Source organism: Emys orbicularis, chromosome 13 (genome assembly GCF_028017835.1).
Source record: "Emys orbicularis isolate rEmyOrb1 chromosome 13, rEmyOrb1.hap1, whole genome shotgun sequence".
Lineage (NCBI taxonomy): Eukaryota > Metazoa > Chordata > Testudines > Emydidae > Emys > Emys orbicularis.
This window is the reverse complement of record NC_088695.1, coordinates 40,119,041-40,144,787: the sequence shown is the minus strand read 5'-3', so window position 1 is coordinate 40,144,787 and position 25,747 is coordinate 40,119,041. Positions and strand designations below refer to the sequence as shown.

General features: G+C 43.0%; 1 protein-coding gene across 2 annotated transcripts in view; it reads right to left on the bottom strand.

The window, feature by feature from the left end:
- Positions 1–284: 284 nt before the first annotated feature.
- Positions 285–25,747, bottom strand: part of TOM1L1 (target of myb1 like 1 membrane trafficking protein) — a 37,445-nt gene continuing 11,982 nt past the window's right edge. The window contains exons 6-15 of one of the 2 annotated variants that reach the window (XM_065416193.1): positions 24,061–24,174; positions 22,632–22,748; positions 14,780–14,913; positions 9,952–10,012; positions 8,229–8,349; positions 6,857–6,953; positions 6,268–6,328; positions 4,908–5,007; positions 4,503–4,584; positions 285–1,638 (exon numbers count right to left, since the gene is read on the bottom strand). In XM_065416193.1, coding sequence (XP_065272265.1) covers positions 1,572–1,638; positions 4,503–4,584; positions 4,908–5,007; positions 6,268–6,328; positions 6,857–6,953; positions 8,229–8,349; positions 9,952–10,012; positions 14,780–14,913; positions 22,632–22,748; positions 24,061–24,174 — 954 coding nt within the window. In that variant the 3' untranslated portion in view covers positions 285–1,571. The remainder of the gene's footprint in view (positions 1,639–4,502; positions 4,585–4,907; positions 5,008–6,267; positions 6,329–6,856; positions 6,954–8,228; positions 8,350–9,951; positions 10,013–14,779; positions 14,914–22,631; positions 22,749–24,060; positions 24,175–25,747) is intronic. The other variant, XM_065416194.1, reaches the window with a different exon arrangement.

The following is a 25,747-nucleotide window of genomic DNA, read 5'->3' as shown; positions in this document are numbered from 1 at the left end:
AGAGCTCCAGACCTGAAGAAGAGCTCTGTGTAAGCTTGAAAGCTGGTCTTTAGAGCAATTTGGCATGTTGGCCATTGTGGAGGCTCATCCCCACCCACATACTGGTCACACCTTATACTCAGAAGTATTCCCAGTGGTGTAAGTATTTGTGGGGTAGTGTTATATGATGGGTATTTCACCTTTTAAGAATGACAACTGGTAAGAAGTCCAAGTGGTACGGTGGTAGTTTTCCACTAATAATTTGGTTTTTCTCTGGTTTTGTATTATAAAAGACAGTATAACAGTTGGAGAACTTAATATAATTTAATATTGCTTACATTTTTGAAGTTAAAATAATAAAATTTAACTTTAAACACACAGATTCAAAAAATCGTAATCTGACTTGCCAGCCACAAAAACCTATTTAAGTTTTATATCACAACTTTCAATTCAGAGCACTATTATGTCTTTCATGAAAGTGCAAATTTTACATTCAACATAAATATGGAAGGCACTTTAACCCTGCTAATAAAAGTAGCACTTTTTAATGCTAAGGTACTTACTTAAAATAATTTGATAACCAAATAACTTTTCCATATTGCTCTTCTTCCATCACTACAGATATTTTTTTTCCTTATAGGATTAAAAACTCTGAAAAATAAAAACAACACTTAGGAAAGTGTTGATTGGTTCATATCCAGTTTTTAAAGAGGCACATTAAAATTAAAAGTGAGGATGTGGTGTGATACAAGTAAGCAGAGAGGTTTAAAAAACAAAACAAAAAACAACTTCCTATTCTGACAAGCCCAGAAGGAAGCGCTCAGGCTCCAACTCAGAGTGGGTCCTTATTAAGGCAAAACCCATTAATTTGTACGTTGAACGAAAGCGTGTGTAAAATGTAGGTGTGTTTTTTTCTCCTTTGTTTTACAATAGACACTTGAATCAGGTTTTAGAATGAAGTAACATCTGCATTCAAAATATAAAGGCAAAAGGGTTCCATAGTGAGTATATTCACACAACAGTCGATAAATCTAACATAGGAGGCTCCTAGATACAGAACTCCTCCTAGGTTTTTGGATGGTGTCACTCACATTAGTTGCCCAACTAAGAGCACTAATGCTGAAAAACAGATTGAGTTATGCAGTTCCTGTAGATGAATAGTTGTTTAATTTTGTTTGCTACAAAAAAATAAAGCAGTTCAGCATGTTAGTTAATCTTGAAGCAAAGATTTCCTCTGTAATTGAAGACTGCTTGTGTTCTGCTTCAGTTAGCAGCAGAGTGCATTATTCTGTAGACAGTTTTGTTTCAGGCCCCAATCCTGCAAACACATACAATAATAGTCCCCTTGAAAAATAAGTGTGTGCAGACTTGGGGCCTTACTTCGCTTATATAAAGTGTCAATGATCAGAATTGAAAATAGATCCAAACATAACACATGGAAGTGGATAACACAAGACCCCAATGCTTATTTGTTGCTATGTTCAAAATAGCAAACAAGAGTTTTCCTTGTATTCACTTGTCAGTTATAGAAAGCAGTCTAGTGCTGGCATCAGAGAACTTTTGTGTTCATTAAGAGAGTTCACCTTCCACTCTTAGCAATCTGTATGTTTTTTAACTTCTGATTTGGAGATATAATCATCAATTTCTTCATAAATAGCTCTGGAAGAAGAAGAGTAGGGTAAATACTAGGTCATGCTCATTTCATTTTATTCAGCAAAAATGTGCCAGTGAAATCCTGCTCAAGTGTGAATATTTCTCTTAAGTGTCTAAAATGGCTACTAGACAGAAGTTGAAGTGGCAGGACAGCCAGCGTTCAAAATTGAGCACACTGCTAATTGTGGTGAATCTGTGAAAATATTGTACATCTCCACCTGGGACACTAGGAGACACCACTAAACTTGTTTTCACTTTTGAATGAAATAGGATTTTGGTTCAGGTCTCCAGAAGTAAAATAGCTGGAGAACAAAAAAGTTAAAGAAATACATACTGATTTTAATAAATTAAAACTACAAAAGAAGATAGCTCTGAGCTAATAAATACCGTGAGGCTATAGCGGGCTGCCCTCACCAAGATCAGTCCTGGTATGTTTAGCTTTTCATGCCATTGAACAAGAATTAACTAGATTATTTTTCAGCACATAGGTGGTTCGCTATTTTTCCAGTTACCTATTAATAAAACACCCTGCACAGGTTTATTGCTTAAAATTTTTTTTTTTTTTTAAATGGAGATATCCTCTCTCCTAGAACTGGAAGGGACCTTGAAAGGTCATTGAGTCCAGCCCCCTGCCTTCACTAGCAGGACCAAGCACTGATTTTGCCCCAGATCCTTAAGTGGCCCCCTCAAGGATTGAACTCACAACCCTGCGTTTAGCAGGCCAATGCACAAACCACTGAACTATCCCTCCCTCCAATTAGCTAATCCAGGAATGTTCAAAGAACTGCATAGAATTTAGCCACTCCCATTAATGTTAATCGCCTTCACCTGATGTCTACGTCAATTTGATTAATCTCATACATTTTTAACTCGCAAAAGAAATACATACAATAAAAGTAGGGCTGTCAAGCGATTAAAAAAATTAATCGCTATTAATTGCGCTGTTAAACAATAACAGAATATCATTTATTTAAATATTTTTGGATGTTTTCTACATTTTCAAATATTTTGATTTCAATTACAACACAGAATACAAAGTGTACAGTGCTCACTTTACATTTATTTTTTATTAAACATTTGCACTGTATAAAAGAAACTTCAATTCACCCAATTGAAGTACTGTAGAGCAATCTCTATCATGAAAATTGAACTTACAAATGTAGAATTATGTAAAAAAGAATAACTGCACTTAACAATGAAACAATGTAAAACTTTAGAGCCTGCAAGTCCACTCAGTCCTACTCCTTGTTCAGCCAATCACTCAAACAAGCATTCAGTGTTGGGGGAGGACAGGGGAGGGGGAAAGTAAGCAATGACTTGTGCAGGAGGAGGGCCTGGGAAGACGGGGTGAAAATGTGGAGGACCAAGCAATAACTTGTGCAGGAGGAGGGTGAGGAAGGGGTCTTGCTGCTGCTTCTGGAAGGGTGGTTTCTGGTACTGGACTCTGGTACTGGACTCACCCTTCCGCTGAGTGAGCCCTTGTTTGCAAGGGAGGGTGGATTTTACCTCAGGGACTCATCATACTGCAGGGGTGGAGAGGTTGGTGCAGGGAGACTGAGCTTGTCAGACCCGTGTTCTCTGTGGGGTATCCCTGGAGTGAGCAGCCAGCTAGGGGCAATGGGACATGACACAGGGAGGTTGGTCCCGGGAGTGAGGGGCCAGCTGGGAACAATAGGGCCCGGGCTGGCTAGGGTGCCGATCCGTCCCGTTTTGGCCAGGACAGTCCCCTTTTTCAGCTCTGTCCCGGCCGGCCCTACTTTTTCGCCAAAACTGGGCACTTGTCCTGGCTGTAAGGCAGAGCAGAGAGAGGCAGCTCAGCACTGGCCCACCAGCAGGAAAGTGGAGAAATTTGCTGCTGACAGGCAGTGCTGGCTTCAGAGCTGACCCCTTGGCAGCACAGAGCTGGAGTTGGGCGGGGAGGGTGTCAGCCTCAGCCAGGGGAGGTGCGGTGCTCAGGGGGTGGGGGAGAGATCAGCCTCAGCCGGGGGAGACGCGGAACTGGGGGGGAGGGGTGGGGAATCCCTCAGCCGGGGGAGGCGCGGAGCTGGGGTGGGGGGAGAGATCAGCTTCAGCCGGGGGAGGCATGGAGCTCAGGGGGGAGAAAGATCAGCCCCAGCTGTGGGCAGCACCAAACTGGATGGGGGGATTGAGCCCCAGTTGTGGGCAGTCTGGAGTGGGGGGAGGGTCAGCCCAGCTGTGGGCGGCACGGGGGTGGGGCTTAGCCCCTGAGCTTGGGGGAGGGTGGGGGTCAGCCCCAACCCCAAGTAGCACGGGACTCAGGGGATGGGGGAGGGGTCAGCCCCTGAGCTCAGGGTGGGGGTCAGTCTCAGCCCCGGGCAGCACGGGGGAGAGGGGTCAGCCCCAGCTGCAGGCCGCACAGGGTTGGGACGGGGACACCCCACTGTGGGCAGTGTGGAGCTGGAGGTGGGGGGCAGCCTCGGCTGCGGGTGGCACAGGATGGGGGGGGCAGCCCCAGGAGGCATAGGGAGGGTGGCTTGGGCGAGCCCTGCAAGCGGGGGTGGAAGGGCACTCAGGCAAGCCCCTAGCCATCCTGTTTTTACTTTAAAAACGCCGAGATGAAAACCACATTACTTTCTCTAAACTCTAGAGCCTCTTCTCTTCCCACCATCTGGTGGCAGCTTCTGTTACTGTGCCTGACCAGACAGGTTCTCCGGAGCAGCTCACGCTGCCCTCCAGAGGGTCTGTGATTAACACGGGTTAGTCACACGCGTTAACGGCCGCTAATTGATAGCCCTAAATAAAAGATATTACCTCACCCACCTTGTCTCTCTCATCCAATAAATCATTCCATCATACACTACTAAAAAGCAGTGAGAAACTGCAGATTAGTAATTTTCAAAATTACTCACTCTGTGCTGTAGCTTGGCGCTAAAGGATCAAATTCCATTATCTCATAATAATGAGGTGTCTGTGAACTGCTCTTTGATACGTCTGAAGGGAGATGGGGAAAAAAGACAAAATTAATACATATTTTAACGTAAGCAAATAACATGCTTGATGAGCGTTTGCTTTGTTTTGCATCTTGAATTGACATAAAACAACAACTGATTATCCCCAATACATTTTCACGCTCTAAATATTAAACAGATGCATACTTCTCAAAGTCATCATACAGAGCCTTGGACCATGTTAGTTTTTGCTGCTGATTTTTTGTTGTGATCCTTCAGATCCACTATGCAAGGTCCCTATGGGACACTGGGAAAACAGATGCATAATGTGGAGGTTAGGTCTGAAGTGTAAAATGACTTTATTACCTGCTGGTGATGCACCTGGTGTTGTCTCATTCAGTGATGAGGCATTAACAGTTTGGAGGTTTACAGTCTGCAAAGGCACTGGGTTTAAAAGCGTGGCAAGCTAAGGAAATCAATCATAATAAAGTTAGTATGTAAGCAGGCAGTGCAAACAAAAAAATGTTTAAATTTGTATGCTGGTAGACAACCTTTTTATACTGTTTATTTTGTAAGATGGTAAAAACAGACAAAGGCTACAGATCAGGTCAGGCAGCACAAAACAATCATCTATTGCTGTTCTCCATGTAAAACTGCTAGAGCCAATATTTCTATTACTATAGTGTACATATGTATAATTTACTTGTATATATTCTATTCTGATACGTTGAGCCAGAGGCTGTGAGATTTGTACATGGCTGTTAACTTGCTCTTTGACAGCAGGAGTGGGTGAGGCCAGCCTCCCAAGTTTTGTACTGATTGCAAAGAATACAATGCAAGTTCTTATGTGATCATAGAAAGCCCTTTGTAATCTTGGCAAGAATCACATGAGTAACTTCCTCTCTCCTTATAACCCTGCTTTTCAGCTATGGTTGGTCAGTGTTGATCTCACCTCAGTCACTAGATTCAACCTAGCACGACATAGCCCTGATCTCTAGGTGCTGCTAGAATATAGATAATAATGCAGCAAGTCTTTCTTGGACATGGTGAACTCCCCATCCAAAGGGTCTACTGACGAACAGATGAGTAACCTCCTCTCTGGCTGTTTTCAAAGTTTGATACAAGTTATTTATTTTATTTTGCTTATTTGGGTCCCCACTCCCTTTGCTTTTATATCCAATCTTCTTTCCCTCCACCATACACATTCCTCATATTAAGCTGAGAATGCATCCCTTTGTGGGTGGGATATTTTGCCCATACACCATTTATCCTACATGGTGTTTGGCTGGTTGGTTCTTTTCTTAAAGTTTTTATATTAAAAAAAAACACAAAAAAACAAAAAACGTACAGTGCCTAGATGGTCTGCAACAGGAAACTTATAGCTGGGTAAACACACTGAATAGTGGCTCTCTCATACAGCAATCTCAATGTGCGGTATACATCCATTAATTATCTAAATACTACTCATACAGTAACGGCTTAGGCAAACTGCAGCGCCCCAGCTGGCCACAGCGAGCATCTCACACACAACCTTTCAGAACAAAATGTGTTGTATTGAGAATGGGAAGTTGCCCTGCACATTGAGGTTGTTCCCTATTGCTTTGGAAAAGTGCTGTGGGATGGATCTTTTACTTCCATCTGGACAGCTAGCAGAACAAGAGGGAGGAGACCTCCGTTTTAACACTTGCCATGGAAGATTGCGATTCTGAGCATCCTGGTTACTCACCTTGTTATAGATATGACCTTCAGGGATGCTTTGGCTTGTGCTTTGTGCTTCAGTTGCAAACCTAGGTAACGATTAACACATGGAATGTCACTGAGAAACGAATAGAAGAACATGAACTCATATAATTAGATTTTTTTTCCTACTGGCTAACTGTCACCTTGTGCCAGAACTGAGATCACCAGGGTCACCAAAAGGGGACAGCTGCCAGAACTGTCTCTGCAAGGTTTGGAACTTGCTCTCCTAGGTCCTAAGCTGTCTTAGTTTATTGATCTGTAAGGCATTATGCAAGGCTCATTTGTTTCTCCCAGACAGTGAGGGTAGGAAATCTTAAATATACTTTTGGCTGCTGGGTTATTAAATGTGTTAATTTTTGGTCAAAGGGTATTACAGAAGCAGCCTATTTTTAAAGTGTGACAGGATGAATCTAGAGCAAAAGGTAGGCATTCCTGTTTTATTGAACGAGTGGGCAAACCATAAGTAGTTCCAAACATTCACAGATCCTTCCAAAAGTACGTGGCAGAGCAGCAATATAAAGAACAAACATCTCTGAAAACATTATGCTACAGTTTCTTGGTAACATATTACTTACGAGGGCTGTTGAGCGTTTTCTATAGCTAGTAAATCTAGCTGAGGGTAGAGCAAAGGATGGTGGATGCTTGGATCTGCAGCACTTGTAGATCTGCAATCTAAAATTCAAGCTGGTATTAAAACTTGCATAACTGTTATTTGGCAAACAATTAAGTCTTTGCTGGGTTATTATTTATCAATGATTTTTTTTGGAGGGGGTATAAAATTGCAGTGAAGAAGTTGCAGTGTTGTGCAATTGCTTTGAAATACATACGGAAGATGCTGCTATTCCATTTAGAGATATTATAATTCTGCCTTTGAAGTGGTAAGAAATGTAGAGTTGATTTCAGAAATGCATCGTATTTCTGCCTGACATTTTAAATTGCCGGGGGGGATGAGGGGGGAAGTGGCACTATGCATATTAGGAAACATACTTTAAAACCAGAGGACCACCCATTTCTTATTCTAGTAGGATAACAACACATTTACTCTGAGTTCTTACCTCTCCCAACCTAAGTAACATGTTGCAGATTTGAAGGGGCTCCTTGAACATATTTAGGAAGTTCAGAAAGGATAAGTATGCCTTTCCCTTCTGAACCTACAGAACAAACAACTTGTGCCAGCAAGAGCTGTTATGTAGGTGCATGGTTATATGGACGTTCTTGGGCATGGATGACAGAGATTGCTTCCTTGTAAATTATTAATGATCCCCCATTTAATAATGGAGGAGGCAGATTATTTCAAAACACAACCTCTCACATCAACAGATTTTTGTACAAAGTACCTTAAGTATACAATAGTAAATCAGCTCTACTTTCCCTTAAAGGTTCAAATCAGAACTCTCTCGTTTTCATTTGGATACACATTTGTCTCTTGCAAGGAATTTCTTGTTCTGGCCACAGTGGTTCTTTGTTTTAGGAAAGAACACTACAAAGGAATAACACCACTCTCATTGATTGTGAGCCATTCCAAAATGACATTCAGGAGATGTACACAAAAAAACTCATCTTTATATGGTTTGTTATGGTAGTTCATTTATCCAACATCAGATGTACATTCCTGCAATAGTGTATTGTGTTGGGGCCAGTGTTCTGTTTGATACCGTGCACATTCACTCTCTCATCAGGGCCTACATTTTGTTTCCTCTCAGATGTATTTGAAATTCATCTGAGGAAAACACGCTTGAATCATATCAGCAGCAGGACATGGCAGCAGCAAGCAACTCTTGCTTTCAGAAATGTCTTCATTAGTTTTGCGGCCCTCTAGTCCCACATCCATGTGATGTGAATCAGCATACTTTCATTCCATCTGCATAGGCTCCAGCACCACAAGGTTAGAAATATTTTATATCAAACTTCCTAATGTTTCAGAGAAAATACAAATATTTCACTCACTTAATTCTGAAAACTGAGGAGTCTCAGGGCCAGTTCCCCCCAATGCTGACACAGGAATTGAAGAACTTGAATTGACGTCAAGTAGATCACATGATGGAGCAGATGGTTGTTTGCTATAGATCTAAGAAGAAAAAGAGTTTAAAAGTAAACTTAAAGTTGCTATTGTCACTTAATACAAACATTTGAAATCAGAATCTGAATATTATTGAGGAAAGGTGACCAGTAGAGCTGGTTGGGAATTTTTCTATGATTTTTTTTTTTTAAATGCCAGTTTATCAAAACCAGAACTGTTTGTAGGAATAAGTTGGTTTTGAATTTCCCGTTTTAAAAAATTTTGAAAAGAAAAGTTCTGAAGTTGTCAAAACATCCCATTTTGACATTTTCAAAATTAAAAAGTGGCTCAAAATTTTTGTTTCAGAATTTAAATTAATTTATAGTATTTTTTTTGAAAAAATTGAAATGAAATGTTTCGAATGACCCAATCCATTTTTTTTTCAAATTTTCATTTCATGAATTTTTTTTTTTTTACTTTTTGACTGATTCAGGACAGAAAAATGTTTAAAAAAATCTCAAATTTCTGCAAGACAGGAAAACTGTTTCCTACTCAGGTCTAGTGAACATAGAATCGTAAGACTGGAAAGGAACTTGAGAGGTCACCTAGTCCAGTCCCCTGCACTCATGGTGGGACTAAGTATTAGCTAGACCATCCCTGACAGGTGTTTGTATAGGCTGCTCTTAAAATCTCTAATGATGGAGATTCCACAACCTCCCTAGACAATTTATTCCTGACACTTAGGAAGATTTTCCTAATGTCCAACCTGAACCTCCCTTGCTGCAATTTAAGCCCAGGTGTGTCTTAATAGAGTTAAGAATGAAATCAGAAGGGAATTAACTATATCACATGTTTGATATAAAAGTGTTGTTAGCACTAGCGAAAACAAATTTATTTTAAACTTGGGGATTTGTGAATGAGCTACATAATCTGCAAACTGGATCATTTTGGACTATTAACCCATCCAAAAGTCAGAAACTACCAATGGACTATCTGACTACAAATAGAAGCCAGTTATAGGAGTGTTTCATCGAAAAACCCAAATTGATTACTACCTTCCTGTAATAATTATGGACTATATTTCAATCACAATATAATCAGCCTCATGCAGGATGTAAAGGAAACGGAGTTAATTTTGGCTTTGTACAAGGTAAAACGTGTGTATCACTATTAGGGCCAGCATGGTTAATAAAATAGGAGCAGTGATGGGAGAAAAGTAGCCTTTAAAAATTCATTTTCCAGCTTCATAAACGCCCCTAGAGACAATAAGTGAAAAATAAGACTACAGATGAAAAGAAACAAATCTCTTCACATCATGTGAGAGATTAGAATTGAATCTAGTACGCAGCAATAGAGGTAATAAAACTGCATTTGAATAGATTTTCTCTCTTTTCCAGTTGTCCTTTCCTATTCTCCATGTTATATTTGAAAGTAATTTGATACTTGTGCTACAAAATGAGATTCTGTAAGTGGAACTCTTGCAAATTAATAGAGCAACATTATCCTCTGTTGGAGACAGAATATTGAATCCAACAGAGGATAGCAAGCAAATAGAATTCCTTAGGTCACAAAAGCACATTTGTTGTAACAAATAGGAGGAAAAGCTCTGGTTTATAAAATCTTAGCCAGATTCTTACCCTGAGTTGATGGGATTTGTCCTTAACTACTCACCTCTGCTTGCTCACGCTGGATTCGCTGATTCTCCAAGAAACGCACTCTGTTCCGAGAAAACCTATTGGAAATGGTACATTGTCAATAATTGAGTCTTAAACGTCCCAGGTGTATCATTCAAAAAGAAAGTGTCATTCATAAGAATCCAGCAGTTACTGCAAAGGTCTGATCCTTCAAAAGGATCTAGAAAAGTATTTAACAAGCCCCAGCCAAATGCACATACAGACACTAATGTCCTCAGTAGGAATATTAGAACCAGAACCACAGCTCTGTGTCACTTGACATAAGGAAGAACTACTATGGTAGAGTTATCAAAACCACTAGAGCCATGGTTCCATGCAGCAGGCCAGTAGACTACACACGCAGAGACCACTGTCCTTGACTTCACTGGGACTCTGCCCAGAATCTTTGTTGATAATCAGATACAGGAAATGCAACGTGACTTGCCTTAAAGCAGTCATACTGCCACTCAAATGTATATAAACAGCTGCAACTAGTTAAAAACATACCTATATAATTTTTAGCATCTCACATACCTGTGTATTCAAGGGCATACTGAGGATTTCCTATAGCAAATAATAAATCCGTATGTAGCAAATATTAACCAAGCCAGTAGAAACCACTGCAAGTAACATGTATAGCAGCTTTGAGGTACAATGCAACTGCAACCAGAAATGACAGTTAAATAAGTATACAGTACTACTGCATGAGAATGCTAAAATAGTCTTTGACCAATTTCACACTCCCATGAGCAATTATTTGCCCTTTCAATCAACAGGTGAACTGTTTCACTGGGGATTTGTTGAGGCATACCCACAAGCTATTATTCATAATTCAGGGGGAAGTTTCAGCTTTCCAAGAAAAATGTTAATCATCAGTATTAAGAAGATTCTAGGTCAACATTTGGATAAATAGGATTTACAGAAACCAAAAGGGAAACTCATTTGTATTTTACTAACATTACAAACTTCCTCAGGCAAGAAGTGAAAAACTCTCTTTAAAGAGTGAATTGTAAAACATAACCCGCAGCTACAAACACTAAACTTACGAGTCAACTGAATAAAATATTGTGAAGAATACATGAAAGTTTGTGAGAATGACACTGGGAAAATACGACAGTTTGGCTGAAGTGTTTGGAAGAGGTTTGAGGGTAAAAAAAAAAAAAAAGGAAGGAAGGAAGGAAGGAAGGATGGGGCAAGATTGTCGTTGTTTACTGCATACCCACTGGTTCCACTCGTTAGAGCATCTGTGTGACAGAGATAAGACATTTGTGCAAAAACGAAACACAAGTTATACACACTGAAGCATTTGCAAAAGTGATAACACTCTCTGAAGGCTGGTTGTCTTGTTGGAAGGAGACACAAGGCTTGCAATGTAATTGGTAAGTTGTTGCTTCTAATGTGGTCATTCTTTACTTCATACTTCATACGCCATAGTAACTGCTCTGTTACAGAGTAACAGAGCAGTGGTCAGTGCAAAATATAGTCAGTAACCTTCAAGGTGCCACTAATGCAACATTTTGATTTTTTAAAATTGCAAAGCTTTCTGTTCACAATACCTCATGGATAGGCCTAAAAGGAAACATACTAGGGGTGAGTATGTATTAACCATGCAGCTGTGTAATACACAACAGAATATTTGTTTCAACTGAGACAGATCCCAGGCTACAGCTGAAGGGATGCTGTAATTGCTCAGTGTAGAAATCACCATGTTTTTCCAAGTCAGTAAATCCACAGTGAAACAGAGACAAGTCTGCTCTGGCCTTTGGGATGGTGTTCTGCAGAGCTGTTATTTAGAAGTGGGTGTATTGAACAAGCTTGGAATCCTTGAATCTTTAAGTTAAATTACACAGGGATAAAAACACTGAATCTGCCTGAGCCTTTTCTACTCCGCAACTTCCACCAGGGCTACCACCGATGGAGTTGCACCCAATGCGAATTACAGGTCTGGAAACTCCTAGTGTAGACAATGTTGCACGGGAGTACTGACTCCTCCTGATCATGAGAGATCTCACAGCATTCTTTGCGACAGTCTTAAACCTGCTGCCCTGACTAAATGCCATTATAATCAATGAGCCAAGGAGGGCGAGGAATACTTTTAATTGGACCAACTTCTGTTGGCGCGAGAGACAAAGCTTTCGAGCTTACACAGAGCTCTTCTGTGGTCTGGGAAACTAACTCAGAGTGACACTAGTTTCTGCAGCTGTAAACATAGGGACAATGATATTTACTGATTCACCTCACAGGTATTTCAGGTGGATGAATTAACCTCACCCATCTCTGCAGAATGCTTTGGTCCTCTAATGAAAAAACACTGTATAAAAAAAAAAGCAACCTATTATGTAGAATGAAAAATGTTTTGGCATTCTTCTGGATAGACTCAGTTAATTATAAAATAATAATAATATCAACAAACAATAATAATAATAATAATAATCCAAATTAAAACCAGAAAATCAAGGAATTTTGAAGTATTAACTGCAAGTGCAAGCCACATGATGCTCATTAACTTCTGTTATTATTTTGAACATATATATTATTATGATAATTATTTGTATAGAAGTAGTGCCTAGGAATGCCAATCATGAACCCATTGTGCTAGGGGCTGTACAAACACAGAACCAAACATATTCATGGCACTTTAATGAGAGTCCCAAAGCCAAAATTGTAAGCCAGACTGAGCCATTAAAGATTAATGTAACCAGAATGGGTTCTTGTTTTGTCTTTAACTCCCTCTTTCTCCCCCAAAAAACAAAGTTCATCTATTTTACTTATTAATAGCTTTGTTTCATCATACCCGTTGCTGACTGTCTATATGCTGTCATCCCTGCTACAACCAAAAACTCACTGTGCAAATTCTCAGAGGTCAGGGTTATTTTCCAAAGGGAACACATTTTATTTGGATTTTCCTAAGACCCACTACAGGGACAGAACAGCAATACCTGCACAGATTTAACAGCACCTAAAAGCAGCTTTTAAGAGCCTCTCAGTTCATGCTGTTAGCAGCTTCAGAGTTTCCACAAAAATTGCTCCTGTATCAGAAAGTCACACAATGGAAAAACAATCTTGTGATATATGCCTGGAGCACACATTCCAAGTGTTACAGCGCTAAGGATTGTGGCGTGAAGACGTTAATCAAAGTTCTTCTGAAATAAACTGGAACCGACAGAAGGCAAACAAGGACGAGGCATTAATTGGAGCTTTCCTCTCCTCCCTTACCCCACTCTGTTCCTCTTCCCTTTCCTGGTCATTGCAACTCCTCTTTATTCTACTCTCCTTCTCCCAGGTCACCCCACTGTCCTCTAATATGCCCCCCTTTGCCAGTCCCTCAGCAGTGAGTGACTGAACAGAGTATGTGGCAGGACGACATGTCTCCAAGGCCTGCCAGAAATTTGTGGTGTCCTGTGAAGTGTTAAATACACGAGAAGTTGGTCTTCTTGATGACAATCTACTGATGGGCCATCATAGCTGATGGATGAAGAAGAGTGTGGTCTCATCAGTGCACTCCACTCTGCCCAGCCCAAAAACCAAAGAGTTCAGTGCTCCTTGAAAGGCTTAATTTTCCCTATGTGGGAAGCACAAGCCTTCAATTTGTTCCCCAACCCACATGGTGCTGAAGAATGGTTTTTAGAACACAGTCATCTCACCTCTGGTTAGGAAAGCCATCCATTCACAGCTAAGACTAATCATATACCAGGATGATCTCTGTTATTTGTTGCTTGGGAAATGCTGAAATTCTGGTATTTTCTAAGCCCTAGTTATCCCACTGATGAAATCAATAAGTAAATAAATGCAGATGTCAACACCTCAAGCATCCAGGATTTCCTTGTGTGAAATAATACCTATTTGTGCCTGCAGTGGTGGTGGTGGTGGGGGGGGGGGGGGGGGTAGAATCACTTGTTTGCTACTGTGGAGAGCCGCATGTGATCCTTTTAAGGAAGCAGGAACTCCACTCTTTGGCTGATGCCTGCAGTAAAACTGTCTGTCTTCCCTAGGAGCATGTGCATGCTGCAGTTAAGCTCAGCATGTGGGTAACCTAAGGAACAAAGAGAGCTCATAATTGACTGAAGCCAAATCCACTGTATCCGAGTCCCATGCTAACAGAAGGACTCAGCGCCTGTTTCTTTCCTCATGCTTTATTATTCCCAGCTACGCTAGTACTTTGGTTTACCCTGCAAGCTGGTATTCTAGGGACCCTTCTACAAATTTTAACCTGTCTGCTGCTTCTCAAGTGCCTGGAGAGACAAGATCAGCAGATAAATATAAGTACAACACAAAAAGGAACATGCTGTTCCTTTCTTGTTGATGGAGGATGAAATTCATCTCTCTGGAGACAGCCAGCACCAGTCATATGGACCATTTAAGCCTCAGAGCTCAAGTGGCACTTAAATGGCCCATATGCCTCATGTTAGTCCTCTGCAGAAGGGTGAATTTCACCCTGAAAGAGCAGATTAAACCGGAACAGATATAACAGTTTCCTGTGTGAATTAAGTTATACCTAATTGAATTAAGTTTAAGTATCTTAGGAGTTTGCTGGGGAATTCACAGGGCAGGCAGGGAACTGTGTAGCCTGGAAACACTCCGGTCAGAAGTGATAGAGACATGTGTCTCCGCCCAAGGGAGGTGATTGCTGGGGAGCTGGATGCCTGAGAGTGGGTGCCCTTGCTGGACCTTGGAGGGGGAATACAGGTGCAGCTTCCCTGCACTATGACAAACATCATACTTGAGTGTTAAAAAAAAATGTAACAGATTTGGTCGGCCCAGTCAGGAGAACCTGTTACTGAGACCAAAGTAGAAAAGACAGGTTCTGGTTTCACTAATAAATTTACCTTTCATGGCCCAGGAGGACGTTATTCAGATCTTCATTCACTTGTATTAATTCAGCTATCACATCTTCATTCTCCACTGCCACCAGCAGTTCCACGATCCTCTCCTGCATCACCCGACATATCTTGTACAGTTTCTTTCCAGGAAAAAAAACCAAAACCATCATCATTGTGGTTTCTCACATTTGTCAGTTTGGGAGGAGAATTATAAAACTTTTGGGTGCTGGAGATGCAAGGGTAATGCACGGTCTAATTCACATGACCACATACAGTTTAAAGGGTGAGCCCCAAATCCCTTATATTTGATTCTCAAGTCCCTTTCTGGCAAACTTCCTACAAAATGCGGCTGATAATTGCTATCACCATGACCAGCACTCCTACCCCAACTCATAACCCAGCCTCATTTCTGGAAAGTCATCTTCTTCCATAAAGAGAAAGTCACTTACTTTATAGTAACTAGAGGTTCCTCGAGAGGTGTGGTCCCTATTCATGTTCCACTGTGAGTATGCATGGGTTCTACGTGCCTGGAGCCAGAGAATTTCGAAAGCAGTGTCTGTTAGCCTGCACATCTGCCCTGGTTTACTCGTGCCTCCGACTGAGGAGATAAAGGGCGGGGCGGACCAACCGCCTTTCCAGTTCCTTCTTCACTGCAAATCAGAGAAGATCTGAAGTGCAGTGAAAGGAGGTCAAGTATCAGAGGGTAGCCGTGTTAGCCTGTATCCACAAAAACAACAAGGAGTCTGGTGGCACCTGAAAGACTAACAGATTTATTTGGGCATAAGCTTTCATGGGTAAAAAACCCTTGCATCTGAACAAGTGGGTTTTTTACCAACAAAAGCTTATGCCCAAATAAATCTGTTAGTCTTTAAAGTGCCACCGGACTCCTTGTTGTTTTAATGGAAGGAGGTCAAGGTAGTGGAATACAGATAAGGACCACACATCTCCAAGAACCTCCAGGTACTATAAGGCAAGTAACTTTCTCTTCTTTTTCGAGTGCTAGTCCCTATGTGTATTCCAATGTGGGTGACTGACAAGTAGTACTTAAATAGGAGGAGGGTGTGAGGTAATAGATGGCAGAGCTGTATGAAGGACTGCTATTCCAAAAGATGCAGCAGTAGAGGAGTCCTGTACCAATGCAGAGTGTCTCACAAACACGTGGACTGAGCTCCGCGTAGCTGTCTCACAAATATCAAGAAGAGGCACTCCTCGAAGCAGTACTGTAGACGCTGCTTGCTCTCTTGTGGAAAGAGACAATTAGACAGCTGATAGCAGAGCAAAACACAGCCCCAGATCCGTTTTGAGATTCTTTCAGAGGATATAACCAGACCCCTTCCAATATGGCGACAAATAGTCTATGGGATTTCCCGACTGTTTTCATTGTCTGCAGGTAAAAGGCTGCGGCTCATCAAATGTCAAGAGAACGGAACCTCCTTTCTTCTGAGGATGGATGAGGATTTGGGAAGAACACTGGTAAGTGGATAGACTGGTTCAGGTGAAACTCAGACGACTGTGGAGCCGGTGAATTTAGTGTGTAAACATAATGAAACCTTGTCCTTATGCACTATAGTGTAAGGGGGATCTGCCATCAACGCCCCAAGTTCACCAGCCTTCCTGGTTGAGGTGGTGGCTACCAGGAATGCAACCTTCATGGATAGGAGAGACATGGAGCAGGAGGCTAATTATTCAAAAGGAGGCCTAGTGAGAGAACAATGTGCAAATCCCATTGAAAAGTAGGTGCAAAGAGTTTTTTTTTTTTTTATAGGTGCAAAGAGTTCTGATTAGGCCTTTCCAGAATTTGCTAGTCAGAGGGTGCGTGAAGATTGAGTAGCCCTGTATAGGCAGATGGTATGCACTGATGGCTGCCATGTGGACCCGTAAGGAACGGATGAGCAAGCCTGCTGTCTTCAAGGAAAGAATATAATCCAGAATGAGAGGAATATCTGTGGCTTCTGGAGAAATACGCCTTTGATGCACCCAAACAGAGAAATGTTTACACTTGGCTAGATAACATCTCCTAGACTCCTTCCAACTGCTAGAAAGGATGTTCTATACAGTTTCAGAACACAATTGCTCTAAGGACAAAACTAGGCTCTGAGATGAAGCGCCCGTGGGTTGGGATGCCTGATTTTGCTGCTCCCTTGAGTCAGGAGATCGGGAAATGTAGGAATAATGATTGGTGCTCGAGATGACAAGCATAGGAGGTTTAGGACCCTCAACTGTCTGGGCCAGTTGGGGCATTGAGAATAGTGCGTGTCCTGTCCTGCCAAATCTTGCACAAGACTCGAGGCAGGGGTGGTAGTGGAGGGAAGGCATAGTTCAGATGATCTGACCATGGAAGAAGTAGAGTGTTGCTCTGTGAGTGGTGACCCAGGGCTCCTCCAGAACAGTATATGTTGCATTTCCTGTTTGGGAGAAAAACAGGTCCTTGGTGGGGCATTCCTCACAGAGCAAAAATATTGTTTACCAGTGTCGTGAAGCTCCCACTCGTGATTGACCACAAAGCGGCTGCTGAGAGAGCCACTCTCAGCACATTCTGGTTTCCTGGGAGGTAGACAGCGAACAGGGTAATCTGATTGCTGACGCACCAGTTCCACAGACTCAACGTTTCTGCACACAGGGGGACGGATCGCATTTTTCCCTGTCCGTTATGTAAGAGGTGATTGTGATGTTGTCTGACATAATGAAGGCACCGTGACCTTGAGTGAACAGGAGAAAGGTTTCACAAGCCCTTCAAACTGCTCATGGCTCTTGATGTACATCCTGGACATTTGAGATGTCCAGGTGCCCTGCACTGTACGGTTGTCCACGTGAACACCTCAACCTAACAGGGATGCATTGCCAGTGATCATCCTGTCTGTGCGGAAGCAAGAAAGGAAACACGGATGCAAACCTGACGGGGATTCTTCCACCATGACAGGGCCAATATCACTTTGGTGGGAACAGGGCCGGTGCAAGAAAGTTTCGCGCCCTAGGCGAAACTTCCACCTTGCGCCCCCCCCCGCCCTGCGGCAGCTCCCCGCCCCGAGGCGCCCCCCCCCCCGCGGCAGCTCCTCCCCCACCCTGAGGCACCCCCCGCCACGGCAGCTCCCCCCCCCCGGGGAGCCGTGTGGCAGCTCCCCACCCCAGCTCACCTCTGCTCCGCCTCCTCCCCGAGCACGCCGCCCCTGCTCTAATATTCTCCTCCCCTCCCAGGCTTGTGGCGCCAAACAGCTGATTGGCGCCGCAAGCCTGGGAGGCGGGAGAAGTGGAGTGGCCGCTGCACTGGGAGAGGGAGATTGAGCCGCACGTGTCAGCGTGCCGCCGGTAGCCCAGCACAGGAACGCTGTAAAAAAACAAAATAAATTGGGGGCACCACTTTTTGGCGCCCCCAAATCTTGACGCCCTAGGCAACCGCCTAGTTTGCCTTAATGGTAGCACCGGCCCTGGGTGGGAACAATCACTAGGGTGCTCATTGATTGCCGGTTTGGCGAGTACACTCTAACCCTAAGCCTCTGAGACTCTGGACATACTAAATTCTCTTGGGCTGAGCTACTGCTCAGTTTAGGCTGGCCTGGATCTGACTTCTTCAAAGATCATTTGGAGGAAGACCTGGCCTCATGCTTATGAGAATGCTCCCTGCTCTCCCAACAAGACCCCTTGAGGGATCTGTGGGGGTAGACACCTTTGCTCCTGATTTGGACCTCATGGCAGGAGGTGCACTCCTTACTGAGTCAGGCCAATGTATAAGGGGGGAGGATCCCCTGGCCTGGGTCAAGTTGTGGCCTCATGCACTTTTCCATTAGGCTTCCGTAGGCGAAGTTCCCACCCTTCTTGGGTACGGCTGGGGAACAAACAGCAGATACTGCACCTTGCTGGGATCCTTCTCAGCCAGCAACAACCACCCATGCTAACCGAGAAGGAACGCAGGCAGGAAGAATAAATTTTGAAGCCCAGAGTCCTGGGCATAGTCCAGTACCCAAACGGAGTCTGGAGGGTTTTGTTGTAAAACTGGCCCATTTTTGCTTCAAAAGCGTGTATACCCAACTATGTTTCTCAGGGTGAAATTCACCTCTGTTCAGAATTGCAGCACAAGGACGATGCAACACCATAAGTCCTAATCAAGTCCTGGAAACTGGGCTCTAATCAATGTATAGGGTCTCTGCCTGCCCTCAGCCCAGAGGTGATTTTCGACCTGCTAACAAAGGGAAATTCTACAAGAATTTAGACGCAGCCCTTTTAATGTCTGATCTCAATCACAAATTCGCCAGATTTTGCTCAGGAAAAGATGCATGCACTCTTGACACCTTGAAACTAGAGTTGTTTATTGTGCATTCCAAGAGCCAGATCATCAGCTGGTGTAAAAACAGTGATGTCAATAGACCTGTGACAGTTTACATCAGCTGAGGAATTGGCCTCACATTCCAGTGTCCCCACGAGGGGTCTGTATCTAGTAGCTTTGTTTGTTCCCTACTCTTACTGGCTGCGAGAGTTGATACAAGAACTTGAACTGCTCTATTAACTACTACTACTACTACTACTAATTTCAGCCAGTTTAATATTTTGGGGGTTATTGGTTTCAGGTGTCTTAGGTCTTGTCTACAATCGGGTTTTCAGCCACAGATGCATCTATGCAAGTGCAAACCCGCAGTGGAGATAAGCCACACCGGTGTAAGCCGGGACTTGCATTGCTGTACTTTGCCCATGATTAAGTTTCAGTTAATCTGACTAGCCTGGATCTCTGGTGACACATGGTTAAAAAAAATTCTCCCTTTAAGTCCTAAAGCATGCAACTCTTTCAGCAAAGGATTCTGTTCTACACCAATTGCAATGAAACTACTACTGTACAAGGACACAGTCCCTTGAACTGAGTGACCTAGGCTGAGATGCAAAGAAAAGAACATATTTCATTCTTGTAAAAGCAACTCGCATTTGTTTCGCTAGCCACTTTGTGCTGTGATAAGGATCTCAGGGTGTTGCAGGAAGGAACAGAAAATACAGTCATAAAACACATATAAAAGGAATGAGCTTCTACTCACTTCTTCATGAATGGTGAAATTCACTCCCTGCCCCTACCCTGACCAATAATTTAACTATTTGAGTGCCAGCAGGCAGATCTGCTGGCACTTCCTCAGACTTTGTGATGGCATTCTTCCTTTTACAAAATATACTTCCAAAACTTAACAGAAATCGATTTAAAATAGGCAGAGACATTCTAATAATCCTTTGCAAGGGTCTTTGCCCAAGGTTTTCAAAGAACTAATTAAATTAGACACCGTGGCCTCGATCATGGGCACCGGCCAAACAGAGCTGAGTGGATGCAGTTCAAGAGGAGGATTCTGTGAAGAGGTGACCTTTGTGTTTACTGGATCCTGGAGCCAGTCTAATGCTCACCCATCTGCCTCTGGCCTTGAAGGTCCATTGTAGCAGCTAGGGAGCAACAGGGCCGGGCATGTCCCGACTTTATCTTCTTTCCCCACAGTAACATGTATCACACCAGGGGTCAGGAAGGGAGTTGCCGGTTCTATGCCACTCAAGGATTCCCCTGCACAGAGAAAATCTTCCACTGGCTGGTTAAAACAGCAGGAAGGCTACTTTGCACCTCTAGAGCAGCAGAACTAAGAGTACATCTACACGGCAAGCAGAAACTCAAAGCAGCGAGTCTCAGAGCCTGGGCCTATGGTCTTCAGAGCCCAGGCTTCAGAGCCCAAGCTCCAGTCCCAGCCCAAATATCTAGACAGCTATTTCTAGCACTGTGGACAAGCCCTGATCTGTAAGCCTGGGCTCTGTGACGTGGATTTCTGCTTGCCTTGTAGCTGTGCCCCAAGTGTCTAGCCAGCATTCCTGTGAGGCTGGGAAGCATTGTAATATCCATTCTGCAGCAGGGTAAACTGAAGCACAAAGAGAGGTCATATTACTTATTCAAGGTCACATGGTGAAACCGGAAATGAATCCAGAAGGCCTGACTCTCATTGCCTTGGCGTATCCCTAGACCACACTCCACTGTCGCTAGAACCCCGGTGCAGATTGCTGCTCCCGTGTACAATAAGTGTGGGACTCGAGGGCTAAACCATTGCTGATAGAGTTTTGTAGGCCTCATACTTTTGTAGGCTATCCAACTTTCTTTCCGTTTGCTTTGTTTTCCCTTAAGATGAGTGAAGAACTTAGCTCCAGATCCGTGGTGTTTATTAGGGCAAGCCAATCCCTTTGCACTGTGTTTAAATATGTTTTTTTCAATATTTTTATGTTAGCTGGGGGAGAAAATTAACTTGAAGAACATGAAAGTTGAGATCATTTTTTAAATGAGTCTTATTTACTGGGTAGAGTCCTCTGCTTCTTTGCAGGCATAATTACTGCATACAGTCAATGTGAACCAAGATCATTTTAAAATGCACACCAAGGGAATTTTTAAACCCTTCCTCATTTCAGAGAAACCATTAAGTCTATTGTGTACAGTAAATATTTAGGCAGACAACCTTTATAAAAAAAAAAAGCGTATTATTTACCAGAGAGGTTTGTAACGCCTTCTCTTGCAACTCAAACCTTGAAAAATCCACAATCTATTGTGCTGGAGTGTGAAGTTTTAAAAAATCATATTGTGTTAGTGCTTGAATGTAGCAGCTCATAAATATTACAGCGGAAGTATATGACATGGGACTTCAACAAAAAAAAAAGTGCAGTAATGAGCAGATGGAGAACTACTCTTTGCCATTGTGAACTTGCTTCGTTTTAGATTTTACTTTCAGTGGATTTTCTTCCAATTTGTTAATGAATGTAGGCCACATCCTGGCATCTGGTGGGTACTTTGGTCACCCCCAGTTCTGGGACTGGTTCCCCAATACAACATATTGCAGCCAGAGACCTCTATTTCCCTGCCATGCATCCTGCACTGGAGGCCAAGGGTGGCATAAGAGCCAATACACCAGCCCATACCAGTGGAGGAGCCCCTTGGCTCAGGGAGAACTTTCCATTGGCCACCTGAAGCTATGCTTAAGGCATGTCCATTCTAAAAGTTGCTGGAAGGTAGATTAGCCAAACCAAGCGAAGACGTAATAAAATTCTCATTGACAGAACGTTTCCTTCATCCTAGCATTTGAAGAGAAGTTTAAAACACAGGGGAACGACATGAGAACCAGGTTTACATGATCCTTGTGAAACATGTGGCTGGATCACGCGTTTCCATGGGCAGATAATTATATTGCTGAGGCACTAGGATTTTGCTTCTAGAGTGGGCATTTAAAAATGCAGCGTAGACATAGAAAAACCAGTACTAGGAAAAGAAGAAACTGGAGACAATGCATCAGCTTTGTCATCTCCAGGCTGGACTAATGGAACTTGAAGCCTATGTGTAACTTCAGCGAATGAATAACACAACTGCTCATCTTTTAAGGTGAGCACTTAAAACCAGCACTCTATATTCTGCACTGGCTCTCGGTCTACCTTCGAAGTATTGGTGATGACGCCCAGAGCCCTGAAAGGCCTGGGACCCTACTGTTACAGTAACCTTATCGCCATCTGTTTTCCCATGGGGCAGTTGCATTCAGTTGGCATGTTCTTGCTCTCTGAATTGAACACCTGGGTCTGAGTGGCAGGGCATTCTTGAGAGATGACCCTCCACTCTGTAATTCATTCCTGAGCAATCCATTAGAGCTGCAGTTTTCACTGCAAGATGAACTTGTCCTTTCCTGCCTGTCTTCCTAGCAGGTGGACACAATAGAGGCAAGAGAAAGCTAGATCAACATCAAAGGTTGAAAAAAAGATGTTTGTTTTCACTTTGCAATATGAACCCAGATGCCACAAGGATGGGCACAATGTACATTTTTAAAATAAACCATAACCAAGCCATCAACAAACTCCTAGCAAAAATGTGGTACTGCACCTGTAAGAGCTCCATATCGTCAAGCTTCTCAGAGCCAGGAACATTTTCCGTTAATATCGCTGACATGACTTTCGCATTCATTTTCGCCATGTCCAATTCGCTGTACAGCTTCCCAATCTGTTCAGTGCAATGGAATGTTATACGTGCAAGTACAGAAAACACAATGTTTTCCACACCTACGGTCCTGCTTGCTCTTTTAGCAGATATACTATGGGCCTGATCAGCACTGCCTTACTCCAGCCTTTACACAGATGATACTCCATGGATAGGGTCCTACCAATTTCACGTGAAAAACGGACCATGAAATAAGCCCTTCCTCCTGAAATCTGATCTCCCCTTTGCTGCTGTGAGCACCCCAGCCCAGGGGCTCCTAGCTGCAAGTCCCCGCCGGACTGGGGAGAGACAGGACTTGTTTTTCCTCTGCACAGCAGCTCTCAGGTGGAGATCAGACCCACCTCCAAGTGCCTCCTCCTGCTGCAGGAAGCTCCAGTGCTGGGCAGCAGCCCCAGAGGTTCCTGCAGCTGGAGGAGGCTTGTGGACGTGGGTCCGATCTCCCCCTGTTGCTGGGCGCGCCCGAGCCAGGGGGCTCCTAGTTGCAAGTCCCCACTGAGCTGGGAAGGGACAGGACTTGTCCTTCTGCGGGGCTGCTGCGGGGTGAATAAAGCGATCAGAGATCAGACCCACCTCCAGGTACCTTTTGGGTTGGGACCCCCACGGTTACAACACCGTTAAATTTCAGATGTAAACAGCTGAAAATGTGAAATTGACCAATTTGAAAACACTGGCTGTGAAATTGATCAAAATGGACAGTGAATTTGGTAGGGCCCTATCCATGGACGTTAATGGAGTTCGTCCGGTTTTATATCACTAGAAGGCAGTGGGTCTCAATCCTAGCTCTGTGCAGTGCTGCTATTTCTCTCCTTTACAGTTAAGTCCTATTACTATTAAGCAGACAAACTTTTCATTTATCCACAGACAGGTGTGGAACTGGCTTGTCCATTTCTTTCTGACTTTTAAAAATAATTTCTTCACATTGGTGTCATGCAAAAGTTTTCTTTACCCTTTCCTTCTGTCTCTGAATTGCCCTCTTTTCTTACTAATTTGCACCACAGTACCCTTTCTAAGAGCATTAGAAATACACATACTCAAGCAAAGATTTCCAATCGGGCAGCTCCCTGGCAGTTGTGCAATCTCGTTTCCTGGCCTCTACTAAGATCTGGCACATGAATGTGTAAAATTTTCTAACAAAATAAAAACACTATGGTAATGGACCAGGGATTCAGCCCCGGACTGTCAACAAAAGCCTATACTGCTTGAGCGAATGGAGATTTTCCTTGCAGCAGCCTCTAATATTATATCTTATACAAGCCAGGGAATCATGATGACAGACGCTTAGTCAGCATATTTCGAAAGAAAGGCTGTACTGTACCTGTTCAGAAGTCAATGTTATTGTTGGAGCTGGAGGACGAGGCACCGGAGTACTTTTCACAGAGACAGCAGAAGGAGGCGGTGGTTTTTCAGAGGGCCAAGACGAAGCTCGCTGCTATACGATATGAAGAGAGTTTTTGTTTAACCTGGGAATTGACACGGACATCCAGATGACAGCGCTACAAAGCATCATTATCAGACTAGACAACAGCGCATTAGCCTCCTCATAATCAGTGCTGCAATACTACCAGGGAGGAAGGCTTAGACGGAGTTATCCGAGTGAGTTCTATTCACTCCATTAAAACCAATAACCATTTTGGAATAAAAACCAGACTTGGGATCCAGGTTTCCTTTCAACTGGTTTGTTAGCAAATGAATCCATCAGAGGAAGGAGTGTGACTGGCGAAGCATGAGTTATGCCTCTGTGACCAGGCGCAGAGATCAGCCCATCTTTGGTGAGAGAATTCTATTACTTTCTTTGGAACGGGAATTAACAGGTGTCAGTCCTCACTGCACAAGAACCCTGCTCTGGGGGAAAAATTAGGTGTGGCTGGCGATGGCGCCACACTAAGAAAGCAGAAGCTGTAAGAAGAAAGGGTCTAGGAATCCTTGTCTGGGAGATGAACTGAGAGGGGAGTAGGTGTTTCTGGATCCCAGAGCTGGAAATGCAAGAAACCTTGTGTGCATTTTGGGTTAAACTTGAAGGCCTGCATCAGACACTATGCTTAAGCTCTTTCAACCTTAGGCACTCTGGGCCAAATTCTGTATATAGGTTCTGTTCCTGCACTATTGAAGTCATTGGAGCTTTGCCATTGACTTCAGTGGGCGCAGGACCAGAGCTTTAGAAGACATTCATTCCCACAGTTACATCTGGGTGGGGGAAGAAATAATTATCTAGTCAAAAGACTCAGCACATAGCCTTGTCTGAACAGCCTTAGTCAAAATACACTGCCTTTCCTATACTCCACTATCTAATCATCAGGCCAGACTCACAATAGTTTTGAATCACTTCTGCCTGGGCTGACTAGAAGATTCTAAATCCATAACTGGTTTCACTCTTCTCAAAAGTCTTGTGAAAGCTCTTCCAAGTCATAGGAAATTGGAAGGAATGGATCTAAGAAACTTGCTGCACATAGAGCTGGTATGGATTGCTCAAGCCATATTAAGAGAGGGTCATTTTCCAGATCTACACATACCTTTGATCAACTTAAATAGTAAAGACAGAGCCTTTATCCATAAGGTTGCAAATTATTTTGTAGACTGTACAAAGAGATGGGTAGAGTCTTATATAGTAAAGACCTTTTTATTAGACATCCCTACCTCTCCCAATTCCAAATTGAACCCAGATAATGCTCACATTCTGAATCATTGGGCACTTTCATGCAAATCATATACATTTTGGCTCAGACTTTCCAAAATGCCTAAGAGATTTGGACACTCAATTGCCATGCATTTGGATGGGAATTGAATGCCCAAATCTCTTAGCTAGCTTTAAAAAACTCAGAGATTTATCCTTCCTGTCTGAGACAACCGATCCCCCAAACGGTGATTTTTATAATAAAAAGCACTATTATCTAGTTTAAAATATATATATACTTCAGGGCAGAATGTGTGACTGAGTTCCTGAGTATGTGAGCAGGATTTTCATGGTTTCAGACATAATAACTAATGACAATCAACACACCTTC